The following is a 23,808-nucleotide window of genomic DNA, read 5'->3' as shown; positions in this document are numbered from 1 at the left end:
AACAGTCTACAGATAAAATTGTTGGTTGATTTCTTTGTGAAATGTGATAGATTCAGATCACTCACATAGCTTTACAGTATACTGTGAATACAAGGCATCATGAAATTGTCAACTTTTCTGTTCCACCCAACAAACCAAACCAGGAGAAGTAGACATTTCCATGGTTTAGACGTTGTGAAAGTAATTGTGAGACAATCGATCAAAGGTGAAAATAATGCAGTATTAGCAAAGACTGTTGGTGGAGAAAGAGATCTAAAAATATAAAAAAATAAATTAAATAATGAAAGAACAATAATTGTTAATCTCCATCATCTCCGAAGCTTACCTGAGCTCGATTAAACTCCCTAAATTTTTGTACAAAATTCAAATCCGGTTTTTCTGAACTTTCGTTCTCGACATCCTTTTAAGGCACAATTAGAATATTGCTAATTTATGGGCAACAGGTAGCTTTTTAACAGATATTGATCTCTATGGAAACTCAATAATCAATAACTGAGAAAGCTGCATTTTTTTCACTTATCACTATGAACTGCTCATTTGACATTATAATTATTATTATTGTTTTTAATGTTGTTGTTCCTCTTATTATTATTATTATTATTATTATGATTATTATTTTCTTTGTTTTCCAAGAACCCGACCTCATGCCTTTCAGTACGCAGGAACAAAAGATAAACGAGCAGTCACCGTGCAGGAGATGACGATTCAGAAGTAAGTTTTATTGTCACTGCCGATTTTTATAGGAGTGCTGATTCCCAGATGATACCGAGAGGCTGCTTGAGGGTTTAATATTGTTTCTTCTCCATATTGAATGACATAAATCAACCAGGAATCAAATTTCAATAGCCACGTTTTATTGCGAAAGGTACTCAGAGAAGAAAATGGCATTTTATCGGAAATATTTAACTGTGAAATGGTCGCCCGTCGGTGATTTCTTCTCCGTTATTTGCAAGTCCGTCATGTTTTCAAAGAACGAAATAATTTACGGGAAATTTTGCCTCGGTCTTTTCGTGGTATGTATATGGCGTCGGCGATTAAATTTAAATCAGAAAAGTGCAGTGACTAAATTTGATACTTAAATGGAAGTGATTGATAAAGTTATTACACTATAAAAGTAGTGACAAATGCAATGATCAGATTGATAGAGCTGATTGAGATGGACATTTCCAGAAAAACAAAATCCAGAATGATGGAGCTAACCAACTTCAGATTTTCGATGATGGGTTAAAAAACGACTAACCGGTTAACCGTAAAAATTGAACCGGTTAATTTTACCTATAATGACAGAGCATGGTGGTTGGTTCTTTTTTCTTTACTACTTTTGCCAGGGAGGGAGACAAGCATCCCCACTCCCTCCCCCCCCCTGGTGGAGGCCCATGCTGATGGATAGCATTGCGACACTCGTAGCTGCGATGGTTACTGTATGTGACTACACTGATCGAGGTGTAGGATATCAAACTTTTATTGAACCTATACTTGTACTTGTACTCTTATATGGAATCTGTACTTGTAATGGTACTCTCGTATTATAGTTACCTGTACTTGTACTCGATTTCTGGTACTCAACTTCATGGATGTGTACTCATCCTCTTACTCAGGTCATTTTGGAAATGTAGGATAGATACAGTGCAAGATAACATACTTGTAGTCTCTCTGTTAAACCTTGTACTCATATTAGTAATAGTACTCACATGAAGTGGAATTCTACTGGTACTCACATTCATGCTGAACATTGCACTCATATCCGTACTTCAAGCCTGATGGATGTAGTTCTTTTACACTAGTAGAAGAAACGAGTACAGTGTGGACATTTAAAGTAAGTTAATGCAAGACATATTAGCAAGTATGATCAGAGCAGCTTCAAAGAGAAACCGAGAAAATATAGATCTTATCAGAGATTACGAAAAATACAAAGTGGTGTTTTGGAAAACATGTCATTCCCAATTCATTGTTACATTTCAGTAATTTACAGGACAATAAATGAAGATTTTGTACAACAAAATTATATATATATATCTTTATATATCTATAATTTCTTTGATTTTACACATACTATATATAGATATATTACACATCAAAATAAATAAATATAATAACGCTTGTACAGTTTTGTACAAGTTCTCTTTTTTTTGCATTGTTAGCTCATCTACCTTGAGACAATTAGTTGTCGGCAAATGTACCATGTATCTCACAGGTTCTTAATGTGTAATGACAAATAGAGTATATTGTGCTTGACACTGACTTTAGAGAAAGCTAGCATGCTGCACTTGATTAATAAAAAGTCGTTAAGAGTAAATTTAGCAGCGGGTTACTGTCAGATCTGCTAAATGTGTTTTTTCCTGATTTAATTAGTTTTTATTAATTGTACAATACAACTGCTGTGAAAGATTGTCACGTATAATGTCATCATCAGAGCTCTACTAATTAACACAACCATTTCAGACTGCCAAGCGTAGAATTTACCCTTAAATCATTTATTGCCAATATGGGGGGGGGGAGGGGAGGTTGGTCATCAACTTGCAACAGTTTAACAAATCTCAAAGAACATCGGTTTATCCAGATAAGTCACTTTTCTAGGTTTCCTTGTTTCTAATTAGACATTGAATAGTAAACACAGTAACCATATGAGGTTACACTGGATACTGAAAAAAACAAAACAAAATTGCCCGGCACATGTAAAAAAAAACTGTTCTCAACTTTTCTTGAGCAAAATTGATTGATGACACTGATGGACATGAATTGTATTATGGACTTTCAGTATCGAATAACTTTGCAGAATTTGATCAATATCAGTGCAAATAACGGAAGTTGTATAACGTCTGTTTCACATTGTAAAGTTTAGTGGGTCAAGTTAATACCAATAATAGTATGGTGCTGTTAGAGGACAAATCCTTCAGTGAGTTCTATTTGTGTGTTTAATTGAAATACTGAGCAGATTGGTAGAGAGGATACCAGTATTAAAGGCTGCAAAAACAACAACAGACTCTGAAAGAAACTTTGAAGATTTTTAGGCCTAGAATTGCACAATGTTTAGTCACTTGCTGAAAGAATGCCAGTGCTCCAAAAAGTATTGACTGTCTATAATCAAGTTCTTGAAGTGGCATTTTCCTGAATTACAACACACACCAGTCACTGTACAGGCATTGGAGATCATCCCAGATAAATATTTAAAGATAGAATTAAGCAGTCTTTTGTTAGGTAGAGAAATCATCCTGATTCTTTGACTGTTGGCAAATGTTAATCGACTTACCTTGTGTTTAAGTTGTGCATGTCTACTGGCAGACAGCAAAATCCATTCATTTAGCCAGTAAATAGCCAGTAGATAGCTAGTAATAGCCAGTAAATAACTAGTAAATAACCAGTAAATAGCCAGTAAGTAGCCAGTAAATAGCCAGTAAACAGCCAGTAAATAGCCAGTAAATAGCTACAAATAGCCAGTAAATAGCTAGTAAGTAACCAGTATATAGTAGCCATTAAATAGACAGTAAAATAGCCAGTAAATAGCTACTTATAGCCAGTAAATAGCCAGTAAATAGCCCAAATTTTGAGGGCCTGTCTTTGTGCTGTACCACAGAGGGGGACTTCCAACCTAATTACAGTTAGTCTTTGTAAGACTAACCTTCATTATTTACTACAATAATTGGTATAATTCTCTTTATTTGAAGAATATTGTGACTTTGCAGGATGGACATTGTCTGTTAATACATTTCAAGTTTACACTACTTGTTGTATACACACCTATCTCAGCCTTACAGTTGCATTATTTTGGGCAGACAAGTCACCACTGAAGATGAACAATTCTTCTACCCTTTGAACACTTGTCAAGTTTTAGATACACTGTGGTGTTGCCACAACGAGGAAAGGCTCATAGAACCCATTTCATGCTAAGATATTGGAAAAGCGATGTAGTTTAATATGAAAAATAACATTTGGAGACACCTTGCTTTCTAAGTATCAAGTATGGGATCTTTCATAGTTATAACATGAGAGACCTGGTGAACAGATATAACATGCTGTCGATTTCAATAGTGAAGTAGAACTAATGGAGGGGTTGGAAATTGGGAACAAAATTCCAAAGTATTGTCAATACCTCATTCTTGCTGGGATCAGGAGATCTTGCCAAAAAAAGTTTCATCCAGTTTCCATCACCCCAGCCAAGTAACAACCATGGTGTAATAATTAAAGAGGCAGCATTAATGTTTGACAATGTGTTATCAATTAAAGCTGTGGGTTTCCAATTTTTCACACATTAGCATCAACAATCTCCCTGTATTCTGTTTAAACCATATCTTCCTGTATCCTTAAAGTTCTTCTAGCATTATTAGGCATTAAAGAGGCAGGGATACCCTCCCCGAATCCCAGGGGTGGGTTGATATGCTCCGTATCTGGCATTATGATGGAGTGTCTAGAATCGAACGGGTTCATGTACTTTTTCCGTTCGCTTTGGCGCGACAGGTCTAGGAGCATCATGTCATCCTGATAGAATGCACTCTCCCTCGGTTTCAGGTTGCGACGGAAAACGTTGGAAGGCGGTAAATCGGAGACGCTCTGAGATACCCTCGGAATCACCACCGACCTCTCGTAGTCTCTTTCCTTCTTCCCTTTGGAATAACAGATGGCAGTCAGCATAGTCAACACTATCACAAATAATATGCCCCCTCCGATTATTCCGTACTCTGTCTTTACGAGCTCCATTATATTCTTGGAACCGGACTTTGTGTCAGCCCAGATACAGTTCTCTTCTCCGACGGGAGTGTCGCCGCCGTCGTTGAACGCCACCACGCAGATGCGGTACGTGGATTCCTCTTTGAGTTCCTCCATGGTGAAGGATTGGACGTTGCGGTGGATGGGCATACTCTTTTTCATGTCCCTGTCACCGACTAAACTGTAGTATATCCTATAACCATCTACGTTCCCCACGTTCTTCTGCGCCCACTCCAACGTAATGACATCCGAGTGTGTCTCTAGTACTGTCACCTGGTACGGCACTTCTGGTTTGCGAATCTTACAAGTGGGTCCCCCAAATTTCTTGCGACAGGTGCACTGGGCACTCTGCTTCCCGGGCTGCACGTCGATCTCATCACCGAGATCGTTTCCATTGCTCTGGCTTTCACTGTAGCTATCAAATTGCGATGAGTCCTCCTCGGGATCTTGTGGCTTCTGAGATAACACTTGACACGTTCCCCGATGTAGACATGGGTTAGGATTGCATGGGTCGATAGGTTTGGTTGGATCCTTTGTCGGCAAAGAATCTAAGCCAGTCTCCAGCGTAGTCGTAGAAGATTTTGTCGGAAGTCCATCGACAATCGGAGGTAGGTTGGTTGTCTGGCCATTTCCATTATTTTGTCCATCGCCTCCAGTTTTGCCTCTTGTGTCGGTTTCGTTTTGACCTTGTCCAATTTGAGGCAGTTTTTCAATGTGAGTCGTATTTGATTTGGTACCTGGCGCTTGCTCGGTCCCATTTGGTGAGGGCTGTCGATCGACGAGTGTTGCGTTTGTGACTGCCGTCCTCGGCGACTCAGTTGGAAGATTGATGACTGAATTGGTTGTAGGTTTGATGGTGGTTATCTTGACAGGAATACTGTTATTGGCAGTTGAGCTCAATGTCACATTGGAATCGGTTGTAGGTTTGATGGTGGTTATCTCGACAGGAATGCTGTTATTGGCAGTTGAGCTCAATGTCACATTGGTGGAGCCGGGAGGAGCACCAGGGGGTACAGTGGTAACGTTTACAATGACCTGTGTCACAGGGTTCAAATTGCTGATGGTCGGTTTGATTGTGTTTTGCGGGAGATTGGTAGGTCCGTTCGCGGCTATAGCTGTGGTGTTACTGATTGGGGTGATTATTGTCGTTTGTATAGGAGGTTGAGGAGTGGTTTCCTTCTCTTGATACACAGCTACAAAGTAAGTGATGATATCCGTCCCTGCTGGGTTTTCGGCTGTGCACGTATAAGTCCCGCCGTCCAACGGGGAAACGTTGAGTACTAGGAGAGTTCCAGTCGATAGAAGTTGATAGTTGTTGATTGCATATGCAGTTCTATAGAAACTCGACATGGTTAAACTATTTTGTTTAGCCGTGTCCCATTTCAAGGTCGCTACAGAATGGGGAAGGAGGGAGCATGGTAACGTGACGTTGAATCCCATCCTCACCGTAACATTTTGAGCTTTTGGAGCAGTAAGGATACTTGGTGGGCCGCAGTAAAGTTGCCGATGATTCAACTGCAGAAGACCGACCCCTCGTAGCCTCGATGGGGTGTTACAGCGCAAATCAGAAGCACCGTCCACTATGACGTTATTAATACCTAACCAGTCCACAAAGTGCCTCAGTAAACAATCGCATTGAAAATTTCTAGAATCGACTGAAAACAGTCGCAATGCAGTCAGCTCACTGACGACATTTACGTCCAGGTATTTAATGGGGTTCTCTCCCAATTGTAGATACTCGAGCGAAGGCGGAAAGACATCCGAGGGTAATTCCTTTATCAGATTGGATTCTAAGGTCAGAGACCTTAAGGACGTTAGACCAGCAAATGCCTCTGGAAATATCCTTTCAATTCTGTTTTCTTGGAGGAAAATTTTCTCCAGTGCAGTAAAATTTGCTGCAAACATCCATCCCGGTACACTGGTAAGATAGTTCCCTGATATGTCTAAATTACGCAGAAGGTTCAGACCATCGAAAGCACCCTCCGCAATATCCGAAATCATATTTTCGGATAAAACCAAGGTTTCCAGAGACGGCAGATTGTGCAGGAAGTTTGGGGGTATATAGGAGAGGGAGGAATCTGTAATTGTTAGTTCCAACAGTTGCTCTGGGAGAGAGTCCAATGGCATAGGCAGTTGGCTGACAGACAAAGAAATCAGGTTTGGCAAGCCATTGAACATTTCGCTGGAGATGGGAGGGGTTGGTTCATTGCCAGCAAGGTGTATCTTCTGTAAGTTTTGCCTGCCCTGGAAGATGTTCGACGGAAGAATTTCCAAGCCGTTGTCTTTCAAGTTCACCTCCAGCAAATTTGGAAGGGATTGAAATATGGATCCTGGCAGGCGTGTGATCTGGTTTCCTTCCAAGTGAATCACTTCGAGTGATGGTATATTTACAAACTGGTTACTGGGCAAGTTCTTGAAGGTGTTGTAGCCCAGGGAGAGCGTCGAAAGACGCGACACGTTTAGGAAGGCGTCCGGTCTGAGCAAGTTTATATTATTTTGAGAAAGTTGAAGATTTACTAAAGATGGCAAATGAGAGAAGGCAACAGGTTGGATGTTCTGAATCAGATTACTACGAAGGTTAATGAACTGGAGCCTTCCGAGATTTTCAAAGCTGTTTGAAAGGACCTTTATTATTCTGTTGTTGGTCAAATCGATGGCGACGAGAGACGATAAGGCTTTGACCGCAGATGGAATGTAGCCCAGCTGATTACCGGAGAGGAGTAATCTCGATAATTGGCCTAGCGTTTGAAAAGCGCCCTCGCTCACAACTTGCAGTTCGTTCCAACTCAGCGACAGATACTGCAGGTTGGGGTTGTTTTCAAAAGTTCCATCCAAGATCTTGCTAATGTAGTTATGCGAAAGATCTAAATATTTTAACCGGGTGACACCTCGCAGGTTACTGATTTTTTTTATATTATTATTTCCCAGGATTAATACTTCTGTATCGCTGGGTAAATTGTTCGGTATGGTGTACAAGTTTCGGTAACTGCAATCGACCTGCTTGAAAGAGCCGGGCCCTAGAGCTAAGGTCAGCTGTGGCCCCGATGCGTACGTACAAACACACGGACATCGTAGCGAACTCGGCGTCCAGGTCTGGCCATAAACTGCCCAAGACCTCAGAGACCAGACGACGATGTAAACGAATAACCAAATGTAGATTCTTTGAAATGCCATCGTTCTCCTCAAAAGTAGATTTCCTTTACTGATTCACCAAGAAAAGAACACGATTTTATGAAATTTGTTTCACTGCTGTTCTCAGGACCTTTTACTTGTGATCATCTATGGATTAGGATTTCAAGTCAAAAGCCTCATGATGTGTCCTCCTATTTCCAGTGAATATCTGTTGAAAGACAAATCAAGGGTAAAAATTAAGGAACATTTGAGTTTAAAAATCTATGAAAAGATCTGTGATAACTGCTGATATAGATACTGTAGCTCAGCCTCGATAGCAATGAGATTTTAATAATGAGGGTTGTTTGCATTGCTTCCCAAATTTTAGCCATGATCAGTGGCTTAGCCAGTATGTAGCACTGTAGGCCCGGGCCTACACTTTTTCTGCCAAGTTATTTTTTTTTTTGAAACACATATAATTCAAATCCATAAGCTTGCTGGACGAGTTTAAGCGTCTAGACAGGAAAAATTATTGAAATGAACGTAGCAAGAATATGACTAAATTCGGTGACCTATTCTTCTGTCATCTAAGCTGTCATTTCTATTGCGTGCCGTTACTTTGTATCTACAATTATCAGAAGTTGAAAAGTAAGACTACTCTGTACATACACCTTGCTAATTTTAAATACATTATGAAGTATTGAATTACGTACTATTTTAACTCGTTTGGTTTTTGGGGTTTAAAAGTGATATTGAATGAGGTGTCTCAAGTTAGCAAGAGGCCAGGGAACCAGATTTAACACTCGGGAGGGCCGTTTCCGCCCATCTGGGGGGTTTGTAAAACCAAAAATTTTCTTGTATGCTCCGCGCAAACCGATGGTGGCACTCCGCTCAGATAGTCATGCCAACAACTTTGAAAATCCTGGCTACACCCCTGATGATAGAAGTTTCTAGAAGCCTTTAAAACTACTTGACTAGGAGTGATGACTGCATTACATCTAGATAATGACATTTATATGTCACAGACTTGGGCAACACTTTGAGGATGACAATCAAATGCTTGCTGAAGATTTCTCATAAATGACCATTATTTGATATTCTTGTAAACTCTGTGTTGTCTCTTAGTCTGATAGTGAAGGAGATAATTTAATGTCCACTTTTGGTATAACAGTTTTGGTGGATTTAGCTAAGCAGAATATAAGTAAAATGATAGAATCCTGTATGTACACAAAAGAACAGTTTTACATAAATTTGCATAAATTTGTGTACTTAATTTAATACCCACTTTGTGCTTCATGTTGCTACAGAAACATCAGATAAATTATGTGCTGCATTCTGAGTTTTGCAATCCTCTTTCAGCATAAACTATGTCTCTGTTGTGTTGGAATGTGATGGTGGATAAGATGTGAAGGGAATTACCTGTTTAGAATAGTGATAAACTTTCTCTGGAGAAAGTAAGCATTGACCGACGGCTTGACAAGAACTTTCAAGTTCGTCAAAGTTTACATTTTCTTCTGCAATGACCATTATTCATCCTCCTATATTTAGCAGCTGTATTGTTTTACTTCCTCTAATTTAACGATTATTTTCAAACTGTTTCCATCGATAAGTCGTTTCGGTGGGTCGCCCAGATCTCGCCTAATTGGATCTTGTCTCTGTCCAATTAGTACTCGAGTGGATCCTTTCGTTCTGATATGGCGGACCAGTTCAATACAGGGTTTTTGAAATGTCCAAAACATCTCTGTATGTATCATATCATATTGACCCTGACATACAGGAAATTCAAATTAGATCCAGCTTAACCGTTTCGTTTGTCATCGCAAATCGTAGAGTTGGGCCTCACAGATGTCAACACTGTCAGAGAATTTAAGTCAATTGCTTTATTTGGAATTGATTTCAAACACATCAAGAATCCTTCACAGTATGTATTCAAACTAGTCTGCCTCCTAGACCTAATTTAGAAAGCACTAATTTTATTACATTTTAATTGGTATCCTCCCCATTATCAGGGAGATCAGGAAACACCTCATCTGGTCTTATGGCAGGTACGAGATGATTTTGGCCGGTTAATTTCATTCGTGAAGATGAATCATACCGGTTCTCGCAGGGTCATTAGAGCCTCGTTAAAAAGTGTAGTAATATGAGGATATACACTGGTAAATTTATGTGTTGCAGGTGAAGTTTATAAACATAGCGTTCTTTTTGGCTGCTGGTATTTTGTCAGTCTTTAGCAAAACACTACGATGAAACCCTTTACCATCAAGACTTGCTGAAAGAGTCCTTAGGGTTTTGTTTTGTTTTGTTTGCTATGAATTTGGTGTAATTATATCTCTTGTATCTTTTATTTAACTTTTTGGCAAATGGGGAAGATAAGGAGGAATTAGTAGTAATGGGATGTTGAATATATGCAGAGGGGAATTTCATTTTAGTCAAACTTGAGCACGAGCAAGCCCAGGGTACCAACATTTCAAGTACAGTCTGTGTTTAATATCTTGTAAAGAGAGTAATATTCTACAATGAAATTTTGTATATTTCTCCATTAATGACCTTGGAAGAACCTCATTTAACTCAAACAGAATTATTGACAGGTAGCTGAATGTGTGAGGCAAATAGTTAAACACCTAGCCTAGCCCTAGCCTAGCCTGGGGACATTCACAAGACCATGGTTAGGTGTGATTATATTGATGATGTACACTAAGATAATTGCTATGGCAACCACCTAGTCTGTGTTCTTACAGAGTATTAAAGAAGCCATTACAAAATTATGACATCTTGATGTTAACAGAAAGTGGGAAAGTTGATTTCACTCAAGAGAAAGTGTGGATCTTTATACATATGCGGTGATTGCATAAATATGACTAATCACTCTTCGCTAGAGAGCCTCCAAGCGTTTTTTTTTTACCCTTTGAATTGTGACACAAAATGTGTCTGGCTACAGTTTTAAATGTACTAGGCATTTGTTATTAACACCTGATAACTGAGCTAAATAAATAAAAAAAATAATAAATACATATCTCATGTTTTCGCCTTAAGTTGATTGGATAAACACCTATGCTAATATAGCCATAGCACTGCACAAGGCAAAGATAATCTTGTAGAATGTTTGTGTTGTTGTTTGGAAGAAACACAGTAATAGACGACTACCCACCATTGCTTGATTATAATTTACAATATTTTTGAAAAAGAACATCTATGAATGTTTGTGAATTTTAATATCTAAAGGTTAAAATGGGCAAAACAAGAAGAATAGAGATTTATTGAAAAAGGTAGCTAGCTCACCTTTGTTGAGATTATCCAGTGATTTACATATATCCATCGAGTGTCCATCATTATTAATTTTCCATGTGTACAAAAGGTTAACTTTAAATATTGAGAACGAATATATTAACGACATACCGTAGGCGCGTTGTCTTTGTACTAAGGAAAAGTCATCTATCTAGATGGTAACTCACGGTTAAATGACATTTTTGATTGGTGGATTGGTAGGGAAGCATGGGTTATTGAGTGATGACGTATCTTCCCATGTGTGTGTTTTATAATCAGAGTTACCCATTGGCTGTTAGAGGATGTCACACTAATTGGTCAGGTTCCTGATTAACAAGTCAATTTCACCAGCGTTGCTTGTCCCTGGATGTGACATATTGTCAGTATAGGGGATAACTTAAATATTCATTCATTAAGACATTTATGATATATATCGTGGTAAATGAAAGGCACTGGAAACTGGAATTAAGATATAGGGGGAGTGGAGGAGTTTACTGTGGATGTATGAAGAGTAGGGGATTAGTTGTAGCTGTGTGATGAGTAGGGGATGAACTGAACATGTATGAGGGATTGGGGATTAACTTTAGGACTCTGTATTACGATTTACAGGGAATTAATTGTAGATGTGTGATGAGTAGGGGATGAACTGTAGATGTGTTAGGAGTAGAGGATTAACTGTAGATCTATGTGTTAGGAGTAGAGGATTAACAGTAGATATGTGAGAAGTAGGGGATTAACTGAACATGTATGAGGGATAGGGGATTAACTATAGGTCTCCGTGTTACGAGTAGGGAAGTAACTGCAGATGTGTGATGAGTCTACAGGGAATTAACTGTAGATTTGTGATGAGTAGGGGATTATTTGAATATGTATAGGGGATTAACTATATAGATGTATTACAAGTAGGGAATGAACTATGGATGCATGAGTAGGGGATTAACTGTAGATGTGTGTAGAGTAGGAGATTAACCATAGATGTGTTAGGAGTTGAGGATTTACTTTAGATGTATGAGTAAGGTATTAACTAATAGATATATTAGGAGTAGGAAATTAACTGTACATGTGTGATGAGTAGGGGATTAATTGAATATGTACAGTATGAGGGATAGGGAATTAACTATAGATTACAAGTAGGGGATGAACTATGGATGCATTAGTGGGGGATTAACTGTAGATGTGTGAGGAGTAGGAGATTATCTATAGATGTGTTAGGAGTTGGGGATTTACTTTATATGTATGAGTAAGGTATTAACTAATCGATATATATATTAGGAGTAACTGTAGATTTATGAGAAATTGGGGACTCTCTATAGATACATGAAGAATAACGGTTAAACTGTAGATGTTTGACTCTCCTTGGTACAACTCTATGAAGATCATTGTACATATTGCTCTTTCAGGGTGACATCTTGATGTTTTTTATATAAATTTAAGGGAAAAAATGTCCAAATACATGATTGTAAGGAATAATCAGGAAACCTAAAATCAGCGTCCTGCCACATTAATGCAATTTCTGACAACTTTAAGGGATGTGAGTTTCCCAAAATAGATTTGTGCTTAATCAAAATGTTTCTTTAATAGTATGTCCCATCAGGTTTCCAGATTGACAGATTTGTCTTGATATGTGAGGTATAGGTGGTGCACAGGTTGCCCTACTTATATCACAGTTGTAAAGCATGAAAGGAAGGAGTCACTTATTAAATGATCTCATGTTACAATGCTCTTATGATTTGATGATCAAAGTCATTGATTGTTTTGGGTGGAATCATGTTGCAATTTGACATATATGATAAATGAAGTAAAATTTGTACTACAGTTGATAATCCTAAATTGAGCACAGTTTTACGTGAAATTGTAGGTCTTTGGGGTTTGTGAACCTTGTATAATAGTGCAGGGAGATTCATAGTGGTGATAATACTTTGATCTATCTTTAGTTAAAATATCAAGAGGTGATTAAAACGTTATCGAAAGGTGACTCTGGTGGGCTAAATATGTTATGGCCAGGTCTACCTGAAATTCTCATCCTGTGATGAGGTACTGTACATGGTGTTTTCAAAATATTTTACTTACATGGGACTGTCTGCGTAAAGGTGGTTAATACAAATTTTAAACTCAGGAAAATGTGATTGAACAAAGTGCGGACCAACTGTACCTATAAAATTTGACATTGTTGTTATAGGTCCAAACACTGCACGTATCTGTGAATGTGCATGCTACAGTATGCGAAGTAAACCTTTGTCTACAAAAGGGCAATTGGCAGTAGAACTAGAGAAATGAATATCCTGGTCATAATTATGAATACATGACAGTAATTAGTGCAATAAATTATTAACTCAATATGCTTATATAATTAGAACGACAATCAACAATTAGTTCATGGGCAGTTCTTACAAGTTAGAATGTTGTAACTACATGGCTTAGTATAGGAATCACTAATGTGGAGTATCAGAAATGATTATAATATAAAATTTGAAAGAGAAAACATTGTGGCTACAGTATTGTGATGACTATGTACAGTAAACTCTGCAATGTCATGTGGTCCGATAAATGGTTTACTGAACTATGAATAAAATTTGGTCTTAATTGTTTTGTTTCTCTTGTTTCTCCAGATGTGAAGCAAACAGACTTGCTAAACTTAACCAACAGTTGAGAGGAGTACGACTGGGTAATTTTAGGTATGATCATAACACAGCCATTTCATTTATTTATGTCTTTATGTTTTTATGTAATTACGTAAGAAATCATTAAACTCTTCTTCCCGCTAATTTTTGGGTAATTTTCTGAGTTGAAAGCTTCACAGAGTATTTAATTGTTTGTTTGTAGTATTTACAAGAAATTTAGAACTGTAAGCCATATCATGAATCCGGTTGCATTATTAGAAATAGAAGGCATGACGATGGAAACAAGATACTATCCAGTAACCAGCTATGGTGCTTATCTCTCCTAGTGCAGGAATATGTACTTCAAAAATATGTAAAAGTGTGTTATCTGACAATAACTTTAGAATAATGTGCCAATTGTGCTTGCATAACGGGGATAGGGTAGGCATGAACTAACAAGATACTCTCCTATAACCAGCTATGTTGAGAGATCGACTGTTATTGCATGACGGGTATATGGTAGGCATGAACTAACAAGAAACTGTCCTTTAACCAGATTCAAGGTGGTTGACACTTATCTCTCTTACTGGTTTTGACTTACATTAAAGTCTTGGAAACTCAACTTTTCCATTTTCATCTACAGGTATGTAGATAGACAGTTGAATCTGGGTGAACTGTCTGGAAACCACTTTGAAATCGTCTTGAGGTGAGTCAACGTAACAAATGTTTGGTCCATTTCTTTAGTGACTCCTTGTTGGCTTGGTAAATGTTCCATCCATGCTCGACAAAAAATAGACTTAGCCTCCGAAAGCATCCCTGAGGGCACATCCATCACACTCTGTTAAGGGACTACAATAGGGGGAGAGGGAGGGGTGGAAGGGAACATGGCGGAAAGCACAAACTAGAAATAACAGAATACAGCACAATCTTGTTATACTTATTGGGGGAAAGAGCAAAGAAATTTATGCCAATTTTTTTCGTTATTGAAAGAAAAAAACCTTGAAATGCCTACCATGTCACTTTCTGGGTTGTATCCAATGAAACTGAGGTATGATCCATGGTTACATGGGATGCAATGGATCTGACTGGCACCCCCAGCAAAGGAATGGCTCTATAGGGATCGCTACCAACAAATGACTGGATAGCTCAGTCTGTAGAGTATTGGTTTTTTAAACCAAAGGTTATTGGTTTCTAATCCTATTCTAGCCCTTGCTCCATGTTATAATGTCTCAGTCAGTTTTCAGTTTTTCAATTACTCATATAATGTTGTTGTGTATTAACGTGTGACTCTACATGTATGTAAAGTATTCTAAGCATTGCAAAGTCTCTGAATGCCATCTTTCAGTAAGACTATATTTTAAATATCATTTTCACTAAAACTTATTTCATTTCTTAATTGCATGTTTGTCACATGTAGTTTTACCATGTATGAAATGTCCATGCGGTTGACAAGACAATAAATATGTGATGTTTGTCAAGTTTACTTTTTGCAATTTTTACCAAAGAATAGATTGAGACAAAGTAAAATAACCCCCAAATTTCTATCAATAAAATTTTTTCCGCAAATAGGTTTTGTTTCATGTGTTTTGTTTTCTTTCGTTTCAGAGATGTGGTTGGATCTCAACCAGAGATGGAGAAAGCCTTGATATCTCTCAAAGAGAAAGGCTTCATTAACTACTTTGGTATGCAGAGGTTCGGTAACACTTCTGTTCCCACCCACCACATCGGCAGGTAAAGAACTTCAATTACCAGTAAAATTAAAAAGTAAAATTAAAACTTGTGTATTCGAGATATTGGTTTTTTTTACTTTCAAATATATTAAAGTTTTGATGATTGTAAAATCCAAAATGTAAAAATGTTTAAAACGTTTTGAAATCAGCTTTGAATCCTCAGTTTCAATCTCATACCAGTGTTTGGTTACTTGCTGTAAGCAGGCAAGTAACCTATGGAACTCATCAGGTTAACTATTACAAATGCAAATTCAGCTCATTGGGTTTAGAGTGAGCATGAAAATTTGCCCCTCTCTCTTTCTTTCATTGTTGTGGGATGTCACATGATTCCCAGTCATCAAAACCCTGTAAGCATTGATTCTGTTTAGGTTTACACTGCTAATTATCTGCAGTATAAACTTCATCCACTGTTAGCTTGCAAACTACTCTTGTGCTGCATATGTAATTTATTTAAAGGCAAGTAACCACTGGGAGGGGGTTTCCCTCTCGTGTACTCATGTATTTTTTTTTTTTTTTTCATTTTAACAATTTATTTGTCATCGGTTTGAATCCCGTTCTAGCCATCAATTTCTTGCTCTTTTCCAAATTATATTAATATTATATTTATCAACACAGAAAGCTGTATTATTCATAAGTCGTTAGTCCCATCTTTAATCTAAGTCTTTCTAATTAGCTTTTTGTTTTTTGTTCCTAAAGAGCTGTGTTGAAGAACCAATGGGAAGAGGCTATTAATTTGATCCTATTACCAAGACCTGGAGGTATGATTGATTTAATATGAAAAGAATTTAAGAGGACTTGACATGTTGCCATTCTTCCTCTTCAAGTTGTCTCAACTTTTTAAATTTTTACCTTTTGACAACAACAAAATTCATTAAAACAATCACTTTAGGCAGAAGTTTAGTCTTGATATCATCATAGTGCAAGAAATAAGAAACAATTCAGTGCTTGTGTTGTTTCTATAAATACTCCAGTTTTCAAGATATGCTAAATCTTTGGAGTGCTCCTTTAAGGCTAAATTGATGATGAGGTCGGTTTCTCTGTTTAGACATCAATGTTCATGTTAATCTATTGTTTTATAAATTCTAATTACTCAACCAAAGCATGTTCTTTGACTTACCTATAAACAATAGAACACCATTGGATGACATTCCATGCCATTCATCCTTGAAAATGTTGTAATATATCGTAAAACATGTCATTTGAGGCCATAAGTGTTTGTTCTCACATTGACTTTCATGTTGCCTCTGAGGAACTGAACAAATTGGCCTCTGTTACTATTATGTATGTATGTTTGTATTTTAGATCCTCCTACAAGCATGAACTTGCGAAGCAACCTCATTGGCTTATCAAAGCTGCAAGCTGACTGAAGTCAGTCTCTTAGATTCATATTTAACGTCCATGAATATGAATTGTCAATTGTCAACAACTCTGTAACTGGACGACATACATTAATCTTGGAGCTAACACTCCACAAATTAAAATGATCTTTAACTTAATACCTTCAATATCTTTTACTCGAATTAAATATATCATAAAACTTCTATTAGACAATTTAATCCAGTCACTTTAATCGATGAAAACTCACTTTTGTAAAGGAACATTCCTCTACAATTAAAAGTGTTCTAGAAGTACAAACCTTGACTGAAAGCAGGGTTTTCTGAATGGTCTAGAACATATCAAAGATAATATATATATATGTGTGTGTGTGTTATTAATAAAAGGTACAAATGAAATAATCAGAGACATTAAAACAAATAAATATAAATTTACCAAAAGAAGAATTGAAACAAAGATGTGAACTAGCGTATGTTTTTTTTAGAACCAAGCTGACAGCAAAGTAGAGGACTATGGACAGTGAGAAGAAAAAGGTGGTCAGAATATGTAAAGGACTAAAAGGAGAGATAAATTGATAATAATAAGAATGACAATAGAGATTATTAAATTATGGAGATTAAGAAATGACAGACGGAGAACAATAGGCCAAAAGTAGAGATGAGGAAAGTTGAAAAATGTTTGAATGTGGAAGGACAGGATGAATAACAAGGTGGTATACAAGTTGAATGAATGGTCAATGGCTGATTTTAGCCGGTGATATATTCTCAAAGCTGACTCATGCCTTCTTGAGATCCCATTGACACATGGGGTCATTCGTCCTTCCTTAACGGTCAACGGGGAGTGTGCGGATGATCTTTAATAGCTACCGTGTCTCTCTTAAAATAGAAACTCCCAGTAGGGTAGGTCCTGTAGATGGTCATTTTATGGTTTAATCAATGGAGTATAAAAAAGCCTGTCAATGCAATCTGAGCAATATGATATGACATGTATTAAGACAGGATAGATCGATATAGCTATATCAGTAGACACTTAGGTTGGTCATCAAAGTGGATTTAGAGAAATCAATCATTATCATCACTGATGTCATTCAACTCACTCTATGCTGTGAGTTCATTCTACTGGCATCAGTGGCGGAGCTAGAGGTATTGGTCAGGAGGGGCGAGAATGGTCTGTAGGGGCACTTTTGACACTATCTAAGCGGAGCGCCACCACAGGTTGGCGCGTAGCGTACAGAAAGTTTTTGAGTAAAGATTCTCCCTAGATCGCCGGAAATGACCCTTTCAGGGCCTGGCTAATTTGCAGATAGACGAAGAATAAATAGGTGTTATCGCCAAATTACACCAACAAAATGTGACAAATGTCAATAGGTAGATGAGAGCACATTAAAAAAGTCAAAAAGTGGTAAAGAGCTGAAGAGCATCCGCCCCCCTGACTGTATGGATGCTCCGCCACTGACTAGCATTAGTTGTGGGGGTGGGGCATGGGGAGGGATAGGGCTAATATACATACACAGCCTATACAGCTTTGAAAGATGAATTTACAAACAGGGTTGTATTGAAAGATTTCACATATAATATTTATTACAGGGTTTACAGGGATGTTTTTTTTGGGGGGGGTGGGGGTGCTAAACTAATTTCCTCACCATCATAAAAAAGGTAGCCTACATATGAAAAGATGGCCATTTAAAAAAATATAAAATAATTATTCTAGTTTTTTTAATAACATATATATGGAATGTTTGATCAACTAGCCTTGCTTACCCAGGTTGCGTTTATTCCTCTCTTCTAGATGATTCTGAGTGGCGCAGACATTGGAAGGAGACCAAAGATGCAAAGTCTACCTTGGAGAAGATGCCTTTCAATAAGAGGTTGAGTTTAGAGCAGCAAGTCCTCAAGAGCCTCACGCTGACCGGAAATAACTTTTGTCAAGCATTTGCCAGTGTGAGTCATTAACAGAGGGATGTGGTGTGGACTGGTCAAGATGTTATTCTAGTGGCTTACATATAACTTATCAAAAAGGAGCTCAATATGGCTTTTATCGGTGTTTCCTATTTAATGAATGAAGTCCCCTTTAATCTGTAGATTTCCTAATATGTAATATTAGCATAATTTTTTATTTAAATATCTGAAATGCAATGTACATCACCATTTAATACATATTAAGTCCTCAGAAATGTTTCCATATGATTTGGATGGTTGGCAATCCCTTCTTTGTCATATCAGTACACTACATCAATCTATCACTCATTAGGATGCATTCCTCTACAGACCAGATGGTGGTTATTGCAACTTCTTGGTGTGGAGGTACAGGGGAAGGGGGGTGGGCAAAACACTTTCACAGTCTGTCCATGATCATTTCTGTTTAGCTTAGTAATACCTCATGATCTGTAGGGATGGGAAAAATCATTATTTAATTTTCGCTGTTAAATTTCAATTGACTGTTTCAGCTATCACTAACAACACTTGCCTTTACACTGTAGGTTACAGCCACGAAAGCCAAGGTGTGAATCACAGAGTGTGGTCTATGTGGAAATTGCTATTCTCGACTGTAAAGCTCATAGATCTAAGTAGGCCATCTAAAAATAAACTAGATAATTATCTGCCATAATTATCTGCTTCCGTGCTGCCTGGCTCACCCTCTGGTACAATAATAGTCACATACAGTGAAGCAACATAGGAAAAGGTGTCTTGAATGTTTTATTTGTAGTGGGTCACCTTGACGGAAATTTAGGCCGCCAAACTTGTGGAGGGCAATGCTCAAAGATATGCAAAAAGACTATGGTATGATACTAGCTATTAGAACATGAGAAATGAATGTTTGAGGTCAATCAGGATTCAACTCAATCAACCTTCATCCGTCAGAAATTTCAAAGGAAGCGCTTAATTTTTTTGTGTGAAGTATTTCCATTTAGATGTTGGATGTATTAATAGAGTCTTAAACAGGTATCAAACTATCCTGTCATGACTTAAGGAATGTTATTTATTTATTGTATGTTTTTTGTATAAGGAAGTAAAGTTTATCATAGATAAGAATGTGGAGGTGTTTGTCTAAATGGATTTAATCAAGATCAGAAGATACAATATAATCCTGGCCTCAGATGTGAAATTAACGAGTCGACCAAACTAAGTTCACTGGGTGCTCTTGGGTAACAATTGAGTTTTGCGATATTCCGGGGCAAAAAATGATCACCTATTAATAAATGCCCCACATTCTTCTGCATCTATAGGTCAAAACCACCCTCATAGCATAATGTATGGCCAAGATATGATTTGATATTGTCTTTTTCTTCAAATTTTGTGATATTCTGTGAATGCATTTTCCAAGAGCAGTGTAAATCCTGTCATCACTTGGGGCAATTTGGTGGAAAAAAATGGTTTCTGCTTTTTTGTTATATTATTTAATATGAAAAAATGAGGAAACTGATATCTCTACAAAATGGTTTCACTTTGATGAAATTCTAAATACAGAGAAAATTGACAGCTATATCTAGCAAAGGATGGATCTCATAAGAAGATTATAAATATAGAAAAGTAAAGCTTTTCTAGAACCTTTGCCAATATGACATCATCACAGACCACATATACTGTGATCTATTGCAAGGAAGGATAAAGTGAAATAATATAATAATAATGATAATAATAGTAATACTTATTTATGTAGCGTTATAAAGACGGTCTCAGTGTGCGTAATTACCAAGGGAAAAAGCAAATAAGTACCATCGAATCAACTATTATTCTTGAGTTTTACGGACAAGATATTGAGATGTCATATTCAACTAACAGTGCGGAATATTTTTTCTTTTTCCATTAAATTGTCATATTGTCTGCCCCACTGGAATGTATCTTCAAACGCTCTCGTTAAGAAGTACGTTCTCTGAATTAACGGTAATAGTGCGATGTCAATGCAGTGTGAGTACTTGAGATATATCGACAGTATGCAGTATTGTTCTTTTAATACACTGATGGAGGGAAGGTTGAAGATATGCCATTCCCAGAGACAATTGAAGATGAAATACTTCATAAATTTTCATTTTGACGACATCATCTCTCCACTCCCAGGACACTTTGTCTAATGATCCTAATTAAGTTTGATTGATACTAATCTCGGTTATTATGTAAGATGCTAGTTTATGTCTGCAGTGCCAAATGCTTGTTTCAAGGCCAAGCACTAATAGTTGACTCTCCAGGTACTCTGGTACATATGGACACCCCACACTATAGTGAATCAAAGCAAACTTGTATTTGCAGTAAATAACACAAAATTAATATCTGTATCCTTTTCTCATTGTCAGATACCAAGGAACGCTAGAATGTTATACTTACATAGCTACCAGAGTATGGTCTGGAATACGGTAGCCTCAAAACGGATTCCTAAATGGGGAGTGTTCGTAAACACAGGAGACCTGGTCACCAAAAAGAGCATAAACAGTAAGGATTATCAAAAAATCGTTAATTAAACAGTAAGGATAATCAAACAATCGTTAATTGCACGGCTAGTACGGAACGACAGACTAGGTGACTTGGCAGAAATGTTTGGAAAATACTTTAAATAAGAGAGCAGCAAGAATAAAGTAGGATTTTTTGTTTTGTTGTTGTTGTGCTTTCTTGTTGCTGTTATTGTTGTTAATAGTCAGTAGTTACATACTTTTTGCCCCCAAATTTACCTAAGTGTCTTTATATGCCTTGAAGCCAAAGTTGTCTTGATTCCTGCTTCTCTGATGTGGCTTAGTGGGTTAATGTAAGTAATTTATCCACTTTGACTGGTATGACATCAATGCTACGAGTCTACGAGAGTATTCTTTCTTAATCAAAAGCTATCAATTAAAAAAAATTGTTTTGAGTCTTAAACTGTACTGATGCAACTTGGTTTTGAAGGTCTGTTAAGTTTTACTGAAATCATCTTAAATTGACTATAATATAATTTCTCAACATTTTCACAATTGGTGAAATAATTGGGCAACAAATACAAACCGTAAGCATTCATCTTTCTCATCTACTTACAAAAGAAGCTTTTAAAAATCTACCGCAAAATTAAACGACTTAATATCTATGTATAGTTTGGACCTGTTTTTTTTTTCAAACAGTTTTCATATTATAATGTTTTAGCAAAAACAGAGTAGCTTTACCCCAGGCCTGTATTCTTTTGTGATCAACCAGTGATGCATTAGGTGAGGTATCCAATAGGGATTTTAATATGTGCTTTTTGTCCTATTAAAGGCAACTTAGAGTAGAACGCTAGAAGAGCAACAACTGCAATGTTCTATTTTTATATTTCCATTGTGTGCAAAATATGTGAAGTCACTGTCACTAATATCACTTTATTACTGATTATTAGTTACCATGGTTACAACGCAATGACATGAGTTCCTTGTCAGCTTTTCTTTTATTTTATTTTTATTTATTTATTTTGTTTTCATAGATGACAACACCAGCTGGATTTGTCCAGAGAAGGTTGAAGATGAGACACTTCATAAATATTCATTTGATGACATCGTCTTGCCACTCCCAGGACACTCTGTCCATTACCCCGATAACGAAGGTTTGATTGATTCATAAGCTAAATTTATAATTAGATTAAGATATGATGTTTAATACTAAACTGGGGCATTAAGACAGGATGTGGGATTAAAAGGGGGTGTGGGAGGGGGGGGGGGGGGAGAAATTCTACATTTCCCCTGACTGATTTAGGTATAGGATCAGTACCTTTTTCATGTTAGTATTAGTCATGTAGAAAACAATTTGGAAAAACTGAAAAACAAATAATAATCATAAGTAAGTGGACTATTCATGCAACTGACTACATTGTTTCACAAGTTTAGTGTTGGAAAGCATTGCAATATTTATCCCAAACAGAATAAAAAAGCTGCTATTTATTAACTTAACCTTGACTCTGGTAAGAGTAATTTTGTGATGGTGTTGGCTGGAATTTCATTTAACAAGAAATTATTGACAAGTTCAAGATCTGAATGACCAAGTTTCTATTTATGATAAACAGATCGTTATTTCCATGAAATTTGCATAAAAAAGCAACAAAACTGTTGTCATTCTTGGGCGGAAATTGGACCCAAAAATGTCTCGCCATGATCACTATATGACATTATAGTAGACTAAGAGTGGTGTAAGGTAAATGTTGTGTTGATATTAGAGCAAGAACAGAACCATGGAGTACATAGTTTGTACTGTTCAAAGAGATGCTTGCAGCTTCGGTTGCTATGGAGTCCTGACTAAAAGGATATGTTTTTTGCCTTCCCTTCCAGCAAAGACATTTATAGAAACTCTTGCCCAGGATGGACTCACAATGGATCACTTGAAGCACAAAATTAAGTGAGCTCTATATTTCTTTTTGAACAACTATCACTTGCAGATAAAACTTTCTCATGAATTTCCCTAAATATCGATATCAAAAGTTATATTACAACTGAATGGATTTACAATATTTCAAATGATGGAAAAGAGAAAAGAATTTTACGGCTAGGTTGGGATTCGAAAAATGTCAAATTAGGTATAAATAAATACTGCATGAGCTTGGTCAGACTTGAATAAGAATTGGAAATTTAAGACACAATGTCCTTACTGTTAAACAGTCAAATGAATACACGGTAGGGTTTATAGTAGCTAAGTGGGATTTTTTTTGAAGAAAATGTGCTTTGATTTGAATTATCTAGGCGGGTTGTTATGACATGTCAATCAGCTTTCAGTATTAGTAACAGGGTTAGTGATCTCTGTGAACCTCTCCATCTGTGTTGTTACAGGTTTGGTCATTTTCGGTGGTTTAAGACATGAACCAGTATATATATTCATCTGTGATGGAATCTGCTACGTGTTGTATTGAGCTGATCAAAGTGTATTTTTTGCATGCTGATATTTGGTTCAGAATTTATAATGAAATTTTCTTGTGGATTCATACAGCATTTCTATAGATACCGATGTCATATAAATCCTAATGTGCATGATCAGTACTTGGTTACAGATCTCTGAATTTATTGTCCTATTCGATATGAAATATGGAGACACTTTACTTGTTTGTTTGAATCAAGCACATTACCAGGCTGTTTAAGGTAACCA

The 23,808-nt window shown here is 37.0% G+C and overlaps 2 protein-coding genes across 4 annotated transcripts in view; one reads left to right on the top strand and one right to left on the bottom strand.

Annotated features, from left to right (window-relative positions):
* LOC139961095 (pseudouridylate synthase 7 homolog) overlaps nucleotides 1-23,808 on the top strand; it is a 55,124-nt gene that overhangs the window by 25,212 nt on the left and 6,104 nt on the right. For all 3 annotated transcript variants that reach the window (XM_071959980.1, XM_071959981.1, XM_071959982.1), the window contains 9 exons: nucleotides 634-711; nucleotides 13,689-13,754; nucleotides 14,323-14,385; nucleotides 15,285-15,410; nucleotides 16,106-16,167; nucleotides 18,533-18,684; nucleotides 21,036-21,171; nucleotides 22,163-22,282; nucleotides 23,001-23,067. In XM_071959980.1, coding sequence (XP_071816081.1) covers nucleotides 634-711; nucleotides 13,689-13,754; nucleotides 14,323-14,385; nucleotides 15,285-15,410; nucleotides 16,106-16,167; nucleotides 18,533-18,684; nucleotides 21,036-21,171; nucleotides 22,163-22,282; nucleotides 23,001-23,067 — 870 coding nt within the window. The remainder of the gene's footprint in view (nucleotides 1-633; nucleotides 712-13,688; nucleotides 13,755-14,322; nucleotides 14,386-15,284; nucleotides 15,411-16,105; nucleotides 16,168-18,532; nucleotides 18,685-21,035; nucleotides 21,172-22,162; nucleotides 22,283-23,000; nucleotides 23,068-23,808) is intronic.
* On the bottom strand, nucleotides 722-13,673 carry LOC139961094 (uncharacterized). Its single transcript, XM_071959979.1, has 2 exons — nucleotides 11,095-13,673; nucleotides 722-8,044 (listed from the first exon to the last, which is right to left on the bottom strand). The coding sequence occupies exon 2, from the start codon at nucleotides 7,876-7,878 to the stop codon at nucleotides 4,279-4,281; it is 3,600 nt and encodes a 1,199-aa protein (XP_071816080.1). The 5' UTR covers nucleotides 7,879-8,044; nucleotides 11,095-13,673; the 3' UTR covers nucleotides 722-4,278.

This window comes from Apostichopus japonicus, chromosome 20, assembly GCF_037975245.1.
Source record: "Apostichopus japonicus isolate 1M-3 chromosome 20, ASM3797524v1, whole genome shotgun sequence".
In the NCBI taxonomy this organism is placed as follows: Eukaryota; Metazoa; Echinodermata; class Holothuroidea; order Aspidochirotida; family Stichopodidae; genus Apostichopus; species Apostichopus japonicus.
Note: the sequence above shows the minus strand (reverse complement) of the source record. Positions and strands in the feature narration are given on the sequence as shown.

What these genes read in the sequence shown, in the direction of transcription:
- LOC139961094 (XM_071959979.1), bottom strand. Translation starts at nt 7,878, where the DNA reads ATGGCATTTCAAAGAATCTACATTTGGTTATTCGTTTACATCGTCGTC.